General features: G+C 46.1%; 1 protein-coding gene across 3 annotated transcripts in view; it reads left to right on the forward strand.

The window, feature by feature from the left end:
- Positions 1-11,296, forward strand: part of CFAP70 (cilia and flagella associated protein 70) — a 71,113-nt gene that overhangs the window by 43,474 nt on the left and 16,343 nt on the right. For all 3 annotated transcript variants that reach the window (XM_073648570.1, XM_073648571.1, XM_073648572.1), the window contains exons 14-15: positions 10,431-10,491; positions 10,571-10,762. In XM_073648570.1, coding sequence (XP_073504671.1) covers positions 10,431-10,491; positions 10,571-10,762 — 253 coding nt within the window. The remainder of the gene's footprint in view (positions 1-10,430; positions 10,492-10,570; positions 10,763-11,296) is intronic.

An 11,296-nucleotide genomic window follows, 5' to 3' on the forward strand; every position in this document is an offset into this window, starting at 1 on the left:
TCTTTTTGCAAGAGACCAGGCTGCCAAATATGGCAGAGGTGTTTATAGCTAAGAGGGAGTGGAGACTCGGGCCCTCCTATTGGTCTCTTGCGGCCGAGCCGTATAGCGGAGTAGCGGTCCTTTTTACCGCACCGGTAGAATGCCGACGGGTTATTGAGTTAGAAATGGGGAGGTGCCTGATATTAGATGTCCTCATGAAGGGACAAGAGCTTCGGCTCATTAACATCTATGGTCCCAAATCTAAGTGGGACCGGAAGTCTCTCTTTACGAGGATCAAGCCCTACCTTTTTACGAGTCGGCAGGTAGTTTTTGGAGGGGACTTCAACACTGTCACGAGGCCCCGGGATAGAGGAGGTTCCAGAGACAAGCTGACTTATGATAGCGTCGCCCTTAATAGTATACCTAGTGAGGCTCGCCTGGTGGATGTCCACATCCGGCACACCCCAGGCCACGAGGGGTTCACCTATCATAGAGGTAACTGTAGGTCCATGATAGACAGGTTTTATTTAAAGGAGGAAGCCATCTCTTCAGCAGTATCTGTTGTTGAGGTGGAGTTCTCCTATCACTGTATGATTTTGTTTTCCCTGAATGTTACAGAGACCCCCCGGATGGGAAGAGGCTTTTGGAGGCTCAATTCGTCTCTCTTGGAAGAAGCGGAGATAAGACAGTCTTTTGAGGATTTTCTTCAGAGCCAGGTACCCTTACTGGATCTTTGTAGTAGTAAGTCAGAGTGGTCGGAGATGTTTAAGAAAAGGGTGGCGAGATTCTTCCGCCAGCTCTCGAGCCTCAGGAGCCTGGACAGGTATCGCCTGTATCAGGGCCTGAGGAGGAAACTCGAGCATCTTGTCTCAACTGGAGGTAGCCGCGAGGAGATCTCCAGAGTGAAATCTTTGCTAATGAGGTGTCAGTATGATAGACACGTATCTTTGGTTTTTGAGAGGGATTACGGGAAGTACCGCTCGCCCGACCCTTACAGAAACTGCAAGATGTCAGTGAATAGTAAAGTTGTTACAGGACTGGTTGACACTGCGGGGTCCCTGAAAAGATCCAGATCAGGGATCCTGGAGGTCGTCAGATCCTTCTACTCGCACCTCTTGGGGAAGAGGGATCTAGATTGGGATGAGATGTCGGCTTTTCTGGCTGAAGCCGTCCCCGAACCAGGGGTAGACCCCTCTCTTGGCGTTTTGACAGAGATGATCAGGGAAGAGGAAGTTAAGTTGGCTATTGAAGGGCTTGCCCTAAAGAAATCTCCCGGTCCAGATGGCTTAACATCTGAATTCTATAAGACCTTTAAGGACGCCTTGGTTCCCCTCTTGACTGAGGTTTTCAATGAGTGTCTTTCCTCGGGCACTCTGCCAAAGTCAATGAGGAGGTCTGCCCTGATCATCTTGTCAAAGGGTAAGGACCCATCTTGCATTGAGAATTGGCGTCCCATAGCGCTTCTCAATGCAGACAGGAAGGTTTTGGCAAAGGTGCTGTTTAATCGGCTGGTGAAATTTGCACCCCTGCTCCTTTCAGGGGCCCAGCATTGCTCTGTTCCGGGCCGCAGTACAATTAGTGCTGTACTCTGTGTCCGAGAGGCGGTGGAGCAGGGTAGGGCTGGCCACTGGCAGGGGTACATGCTGTCATTGGACCAAGCAAAAGCGTTTGATCGGGTTAATCATGAGTACCTCTGGTCTGTCCCTCTGAGGTATGGCCTGCCGGAGAGCTTTGTTGATTGGCTTAAGACCTTGTACGCTGGGGCAGAGAGTTTCCCGCTTGTGAACGGTTGGATTGGCAGCTCTTTTGAGGTTGGGTGTGGTGTTCGCCAGGGTTGTCCCTTGAGCCCGCTACTGTACGTGTTTGCGATTGACCCACTTCTTAGGAGGGTGGAGCGTGGACCGTTGGGTGGGATTGGGATGGACCGGGCAGTACCGGAAGCCACTCTGAGAGTGGTGGCTTATGCCGATGACGTCACCGTTTTTGTTTCCTCTGATGGGGAGGCAGAATGGCTGATGTCAGAGGTAAATCGCTACTCGGAGGCATCCGGGTCTAAGATCAACCGGGATAAGTGTGAGAGTCTCTGGCTGGGAGGAGGAGATCCTGGTTTTGATCTCCTGGACACCCTTCCAGAACCCAAAGTCTCTGCAAAAGTTCTTGGCATCGAATTTGGCCAGGGGGATTACCCCAAACAAAATTGGGACAGCAGGCTAGAGATCGCCACTCAGAAGGTGAACCAATGGAAGGGTTGGTCTTTGACCCTAAGGGAAAGGGTAAACCTGATCAAAACTTTCCTGTTCCCTTTGCTGATCTATCTGGGCAGTGTGTGCATCTTGCCAGAGCCTCTCTGGACTCGGGTCTACAGTTTGTTCTTTCAACTGTTATGGGGGAATAGACTGAACCTGGTCAAGAGGGAGGTTACTTACCGTACGAGGAGACTAGGAGGGTTGGGTATGGTCAACCCTGTGGTATTCCTTGTGAATACCTTCATTAAGATCAATATTGCAAACCTCTGGAAAGAGAGGGCTCCTCCGTGGGTATTCTCCTGTAGGGGATGGTTTCAGCCTTTCTTCCAGGAATGGGAGACAGGAGGGCAAGTGAAGGATCTCCGCACACCGCATGGACATCTCCCGGCTTACGCTACCGTGGTTCTGAAGGTAATTCGCCGGTGGGGTCTGGGAATGTGGGAGGTCAGGACTCTGCCAAGGAAGCTCCTTGACAAAAGGGTTCTGTTGACCCATTTTCAGAGGCCTCTGGCGCTCAGGGATTGCCCAAGTCGGGATCTTGGGGTGGGTCTGCATCTTTTGAATTCTATCAGGATCCTCTCGAAGGTTTGGGACTTGGCTTGGCGCTGCTTCCATGGGAAACTGTGTGTGAGGGACAATCTGAAGTGTAGGAGCTCTGAGGACAGGAACTGTCCTCGGGAGCATTGTGGTACCATGCTTGAAAGCATGGACCACTTCCTGCTTCATTGTCCCTTTAACACAGAGGTGTACAACAGGGTGGGCGCCTCCATTGGCTGGCCCCGGCTGGCCGGTCTCTCTTATGCGGAATGGGCCTATGGAGCATTCGGGGACCTGGGTGGTCGGGACCGCTGCACCTTATTTCTAGTTAGCGCAGTGGTTAGGTATCACACGTGGAACGCATGGTGCTTAGTATCGACGCAGCGGAAAATCCTCCCAGTGGACGATGTGTTTCGGACCATACTCGGTGACCTGGTGAAGGTGCGTTCTCTGGAGTATGAGAGACTGGGTACACGGAGGGCCGCTCTCCTCTGGAGGGGCTTTTCTTTTAGTGTGCCCTAGTCTGGTCGTCTCCTCTCCTGGTGGTGGGCTGCTGCTGACACCATAGATTTTTGTTTTATTGATCAGTAGACAGTGATGTAGGGCTGCAGGCGCCGAACTTGGGCTTTGTCAGTTGTGGTTATTGTATTGTTTCTGTATATATTGTATATATGGGTTTGGGTGGAGGTGTTAGGTTGGGTGGAGGGAAAAGGGGGGAGGTGGGTTCATCTTGTGGGACACTGGTTATTTGGGTGAAAAACTGGCACTGCCTGATCTGGCCTATGGACGTTGGACATGGACTGAGGCGCAGGACCAGCTCTCAGGTCAGTGCCGGGGAGGGACTGGTGGGCTTGAGTGTGGGGGGTTTTGTATGTAGAATGTATGTATATATTAGTTTGTATATAATTTGTCGGCTATTGTTTATTATATTGTTATTATTTGTTTGGTAACCGGACCAGATGTCATGGTGTAGGTAGTTATTATTGTGTATATATGTATAATATGTGTGTGAGGAGAGAGGGAGCGGCTGGACCAGTTCATTACATTGTTTATTTTCTGGTTATTATTATTGTTATGTTTTTCATTTTTATAATAAAAGATCTACAGGATGTAACTCAGGATCAGTAATGTAATGTATATACACAGTGACTGCACCAGCAGAATAGTGAGTGCAGCTCTGGGGTATAATACAGGGTGTAACTCAGGATCAGTAATGTAATGTATATACACAGTGACTGCACCAGCAGAATAGTGAGTGCAGCTCTGGGGTATAATACAGGGTGTAACTCAGGATCAGTAATGTAATGTATGTACACAGTGACTGCACCAGCAGAATAGTGAGTGCAGCTCTGGAGTATAATACAGGATGTAACTCAGGATCAGTAATGTAATGTATGTACACAGGGACTGCACCAGCAGAATAGTGAGTGCAGCTCTGGAGTATAATACAGGATGCAACTCAGGATCAGTGCAGGATCAGTAATGTAATGTATGTACACAGTGACTGCATTAGCAGAATAGTGAGTGCAGCTCTGGGGTATAATACAGGATGTAACTCAGGATCAGTAATGTAATGTATGTACACAGTGACTGCACCAGCAGAATAGTGAGTGCAGCTCTGGAGTATAATACAGGATGCAACTCCGGATCAGTGCAGGATCAGTAATGTAATGTATGTACACAGTGACTGCATTAGCAGAATAGTGAGTGCAGCTCTGGGGTATAATACAGGATGTAACTCAGGATCAGTAATGTAATGTATGTACACAGTGACTGCACCAGCAGAATAGTGAGTGCAGCTCTGGAGTATAATACAGGATGTAACTCAGGATCAGTAATGTAATGTATGTACACAGTGACTGCACCAGCAGAATAGTGAGTGCAGCTCTGGGGTATAATACAGGGTGTAACTCAGGATCAGTAATGTAATGTATGTACACAGTGACTGCACCAGCAGAATAGTGAGTGCAGCTCTGGGGTATAATACAGGATGTAACTCAGGATCAGTAATGTAATGTATGTACACAGGTGACTGCAGAATAGTGAGTGCAGCTCTGGGGTATAATACAGGATGTAACTCAGGATCAGTAATGTAATGTATGTACACAGTGATTCCACCAGCAGAATAGTGAGTGCAGCTCTGGGGTATAATACAGGATGTAACTCAGGATCAGTAATGTAATGTATGTACACAGCGAGTGCACCAGCAGAATAGTGAGTGCAGCTCTGGGGTATAATACAGGATGTAACTCAGGATCAGTAATGTAATGTATGTACACAGTGACTGCACCAGCAGAATAGTGAGTGCAGCTCTGGAGTATAATACAGGATGCAACTCAGGATCAGTGCAGGATCAGTAATGTAATGTATGTACACAGTGACTGCATTAGCAGAATAGTGAGTGCAGCTCTGGGGTATAATACAGGATGTAACTCAGGATCAGTAATGTAATGTATGTACACAGTGACTGCACCAGCAGAATAGTGAGTGCAGCTCTGGAGTATAATACAGGATGTAACTCAGGATCAGTAATGTATTGTATGTACACAGTGACTGCATCAGCAGAATAGTGAGTGCAGCTCTGGAGTATAATACAGGATGTAACTCAGGATCAGTAATGTAATGTATGTACACAGTGACTGCACCAGCAGAATAGTGAGTGCCGCTCTGAAGTATAATACAGGATGTAACTCAGGATCAGTGCAGGATCAGTAATGTAATGTATGTACACAGTGACTGCATTAGCAGAATAGTGAGTGCAGCTCTGGGGTATAATACAGGATGTAACTCAGGATCAGTAATGTAATGTATGTACACAGTGACTGCACCAGCAGAATAGTGAGTGCAGCTCTGGAGTATAATACAGGATGTAACTCAGGATCAGTAATGTAATGTATGTACACTGTGACTGCACCAGCAGAATAGTGAGTGCAGCTCTGGAGTATAATACAGGATGTAACTCAGGATTAGTAATGTAATGTATGTACACAGTGACTGCACCAGCAGAATAGTGAGTGCAGCTCTGGGGTATAATACAGGATGTAACTCAGGATCAGTAATGTAATGTATGTACACAGGTGACTGCAGAATAGTGAGTGCAGCTCTGGGGTATAATACAGGATGTAACTCAGGATCAGTAATGTAATGTATGTACACTGTGACTGCACCAGCAGAATAGTGAGTGCAGCTCTGGAGTATAATACAGGATGTAACTCAGGATTAGTAATGTAATGTATGTACACAGTGACTGCACCAGCAGAATAGTGAGTGCAGCTCTGGGGTATAATACAGGGTGTAACTCAGGATCAGTAATGTAATGTATGTACACAGTGACTGCACCAGCAGAATAGTGAGTGCAGCTCTGGGGTATAATACAGGATGTAACTCAGGATCAGTAATGTAATGTATGTACACAGGTGACTGCAGAATAGTGAGTGCAGCTCTGGGGTATAATACAGGATGTAACTCAGGATCAGTAATGTAATGTATGTACACAGTGATTCCACCAGCAGAATAGTGAGTGCAGCTCTGGGGTATAATACAGGATGTAACTCAGGATCAGTAATGTAATGTATGTACACAGCGAGTGCACCAGCAGAATAGTGAGTGCAGCTCTGGAGTATAATACAGGATGCAACTCAGGATCAGTGCAGGATCAGTAATGTAATGTATGTACACAGTGACTGCATTAGCAGAATAGTGAGTGCAGCTCTGGGGTATAATACAGGATGTAACTCAGGATCAGTAATGTAATGTATGTACACAGTGACTGCACCAGCAGAATAGTGAGTGCAGCTCTGGAGTATAATACAGGATGTAACTCAGGATCAGTAATGTATTGTATGTACACAGTGACTGCACCAGCAGAATAGTGAGTGCAGCTCTGGGGTATAATACAGGAGGTAACTCAGGATCAGTACAGGATCAGTAATGTAATGTATGTACACAGTGACTGCACCAGCAGAATAGTGAGTGCAGCTCTGGAGTATAATACAGGATGTAACTCAGGATCAGTAATGTAATGTATGTACACAGTGACTGCACCAGCAGAATAGTGAGTGCCGCTCTGAAGTATAATACAGGATGTAACTCAGGATCAGTGCAGGATCAGTAATGTAATGTATGTACACAGTGACTGCATTAGCAGAATAGTGAGTGCAGCTCTGGGGTATAATACAGGATGTAACTCAGGATCAGTAATGTAATGTATGTACACAGTGACTGCACCAGCAGAATAGTGAGTGCAGCTCTGGAGTATAATACAGGATGTAACTCAGGATCAGTAATGTAATGTATGTACACTGTGACTGCACCAGCAGAATAGTGAGTGCAGCTCTGGAGTATAATACAGGATGTAACTCAGGATTAGTAATGTAATGTATGTACACAGTGACTGCACCAGCAGAATAGTGAGTGCAGCTCTGGGGTATAATACAGGATGTAACTCAGGATCAGTAATGTAATGTATGTACACAGGTGACTGCAGAATAGTGAGTGCAGCTCTGGGGTATAATACAGGATGTAACTCAGGATCAGTAATGTAATGTATGTACACTGTGACTGCACCAGCAGAATAGTGAGTGCAGCTCTGGAGTATAATACAGGATGTAACTCAGGATTAGTAATGTAATGTATGTACACAGTGACTGCACCAGCAGAATAGTGAGTGCAGCTCTGGGGTATAATACAGGATGTAACTCAGGATCAGTAATGTAATGTATGTACACAGGTGACTGCAGAATAGTGAGTGCAGCTCTGGGGTATAATACAGGATGTAACTCAGGATCAGTAATGTAATGTATGTACACAGTGATTCCACCAGCAGAATAGTGAGTGCAGCTCTGGGGTATAATACAGGATGTAACTCAGGATCAGTAATGTAATGTATGTACACAGCGAGTGCACCAGCAGAATAGTGAGTGCAGCTCTGGGGTATAATACAGGATGTAACTCAGGATCAGTAATGTAATGTATGTACACAGTGACTGCACCAGCAGAATAGTGAGTGCAGCTCTGGAGTATAATACAGGATGCAACTCAGGATCAGTGCAGGATCAGTAATGTAATGTATGTACACAGTGACTGCATTAGCAGAATAGTGAGTGCAGCTCCTGGGTATAATACAGGATGTAACTCAGGATCAGTAATGTAATGTATGTACACAGTGACTGCACCAGCAGAATAGTGAGTGCAGCTCTGGAGTATAATACAGGATGTAACTCAGGATCAGTAATGTATTGTATGTACACAGTGACTGCACCAGCAGAATAGTGAGTGCAGCTCTGGAGTATAATACAGGATGTAACTCAGGATCAGTAATGTAATGTATGTACACAGTGACTGCACCAGCAGAATAGTGAGTGCCGCTCTGAAGTATAATACAGGATGTAACTCAGGATCAGTGCAGGATCAGTAATGTAATGTATGTACACAGTGACTGCATTAGCAGTATAGTGAGTGCAGCTCTGGGATATAATACAGGATGTAACTCAGGATCAGTAATGTAATGTATGTACACAGTGACTGCACCAGCAGAATAGTGAGTGCAGCTCTGGGGTATAATACAGGAGGTAACTCAGGATCAGTACAGGATCAGTAATGTAATGTATGTACACAGTGACTGCACCAGCAGAATAGTGAGTGCAGCTCTGCAGTATAATACAGGATGTAACTCAGGATCAGTAATGTAATGTATGTACACAGTGACTGCACCAGCAGAATAGTGAGTGCAGCTCTGGAGTATAATACAGGATGTAACTCAGGATCAGTACAGGATCAGTAATGTATGTACATAGTGACTGCACCAGCAGAATAGTGAGTGCAGCTCTGGGGTATAATACAGGATGTAACTCAGGATCAGTAATGTAATGTATTTACACAGTGACTGCACCAGCAGAATAGTGAGCACAGCTCTGGAGTATAATACAGGATGTAGCTCAGGATCAGTAATGTAATGTATGCACACAGTGACTGCACCAGCAGAATAGTGAGTGCAGCTCTGGAGTATAATACAGGCGGTAACTCAGGCTCAGTAATGTAATGTATGTACACAGTGACTGCACCTACAGAATAGTGAGTGCAGCTCTGGGGTATAATACAGGATGTAACTCAGGATCAGTAATGTAATGTATGTACACAGTGACTGCACCAGCAGAATAGTGAGTGCAGCTCTGGGGTATAATACAGGATGTAACTCAGGATCAGTACAGGATCAGTAATGTAATGTATGTACACAGTGACTGCACGTACAGAATAGTGAGTGCAGCTCTGGGGTATAATACAGGATGTAACTCAGGATCAGTAATGTAATGTATGTACACAGTGACTGCACCAGCAGAATAGTGAGTGCAGCTCTGGGGTATAATACAGGATGTAACTCAGGATCAGTACAGGATCAGTAATGTAATGTATGTACACAGTGACTCCTCCAGCAGAATAGTGAGTGCAGCTCTGGGGTATAATACAGGAGGTAACTCAGGATCAGTACAGGATCAGTAATGTAATGTATGTACACAGTGACTGCACCAGCAGAATAGTGAGTGCAGCTCTGGAGTATAATACAGGATGCAACTCAGGATCAGTAATGTAATGTATGTACACAGTGACTGCACCAGCAGAATAGTGAGTGCAGCTCTGGAGTATAATACAGGATGTAACTCAGGATCAGTAATGTAATGTGTGTACACAGTGACTGCACCAGCAGAATAGTGAGTGCAGCTCTGGAGTATAATACAGGATGTAACTCAGGATCAGTAATGTAATGTATGTACACAGTGACTGCACCAGCAGAATAGTGAGTGCAGCTCTGGGGTATAATACAGGAGGTAACTCAGGATCAGTAATGTAATGTATGTACACAGTGACTGCACCAGCAGAATAGTGAGTGCAGCTCTGGAGTATAATACAGGATGTAACTCAGGATCAGTAATGTAATGTATGTACACAGTGACTGCACCAGCAGAATAGTGAGTGCAGCTCTGGAGTATAATACAGGAGGTAACTCAGGATCAGTAATGTAATGTATGTACACAGTGACTGCACCAGCAGAATACTGAGTGCAGCTCTGGAGAATAATAGAGGATGTAACTCAGGATCAGTAATGTAATGTATGTATACAGTGACTGCACCAGCAGAATAGTGAGTGCAGCTCTGGAGTATAATACAGGATGTAATTCAGGATCAGTAATGTAATGTATGTGCACAGTGACAGCACCAGCAGAATAGTGAGTGCAGCTCTGGAGTATAATACAGGATGTAACTCAGGATCAGTAATGTAATGTATGTACACAGTGACTGCACCAGCAGAATAGTGAGCGCAGCTCTGGGGTATAATACAGGAGGTAACTCAGGATCAGTAATGTAATGTATGTACACAGTGTCTGCACCAGCAGAATAGTGAGTGCAGCTCTGGAGTATAATACAGGATGTAACTCAGGATCAGTAATGTAATGTATGTACACAGTGACTGCACCAGCAGAATAGTGAGCGCAGCTCTGGAGTATAATACACATGCAATCTATGTAATTTGCCATACATCATGGTGTCTGTGTGACTCTCACCGTCCCCTCAGCTATGCTGAGAGTTGTAGTTTTGGAGCAGTGGAGTCGCAGGTTGGAGATGTCTGATATTCGTCACTGTGTGTCAGTGAATTCTCCTCCATCTTTGCAGGGTGAAGGAGCTCGTCCCCGTCCGGCCTCAGCTTGATCGCCGCACAGCGGGGGCACAGAAGGTGGGCGCTGGTCTCTCAGGTCCGGTCCTCTGTTCTCTTACATGTGGCCGCATCATTGATCCATTTGTCTTCTCCTCAGGCGGTGGCAGATTTCCACAGCCAGGTCTCCAGTATTACCGGCGCCATCTTGGAGGAGTACTGCCAGCTGTTCGGGCAGCAGGAGACCAGGGACGTGGACGTGGATCCACAAGTGCTGGAGGAGCAGAAGTGTCAGCTGAACTATGAGCTGAACTGCTCCGGAAAATACTTTGCCTTTAAGGAGCAGCTGAAGGTATCATTACTGCGCTCCCTGCAGTGAGTAGCCTGGTGCCGCTGTGGGGGTCTCAAGGGTCTGAACGACCATGATGTTAAGGTGATGAGTAAAGGGGGTCTCCTTTAAAGGTGAGTATAGAAGGAAGAAATAGGAAACACGTAATACAAATTGCAACTCACTCCCTGGACCTGATCCCATGAGCTGCATCAGGATAGAAAGCATTTACAGGTTGTCCGGTCACCTGACCCTGACCGCTGCAGCCAATCGCAGTCCTCAGTGTTCAAGTGACTGAAGAATGGGATGTCATTGCTTCTTTTCTTGGTGCCGACCACGAGACCTAAACCACCGGGGGGGGGGGGGGGAGCAGCTGAGTTTACATCCTTCTGTTATGTGTTTATCATCCCTTCTTTCTATGTTTTTTTATACTATCCCTTTAAGTCATAAAGTGACAATGGCAGTAAAAACATAAAAACAATTTGTGACACACACGGCACACAGTCTTCTAACCTACCCTGGGTTTCGCCTGTTGGCTTCTTCCTAGGGCAAGGTGGG

Source organism: Phyllobates terribilis, unplaced genomic scaffold (genome assembly GCF_046119375.1).
Source record: "Phyllobates terribilis strain yellow unplaced genomic scaffold, ASM4611937v1 Scaffold_9__5_contigs__length_417890890, whole genome shotgun sequence".
Lineage (NCBI taxonomy): Eukaryota > Metazoa > Chordata > Amphibia > Anura > Dendrobatidae > Phyllobates > Phyllobates terribilis.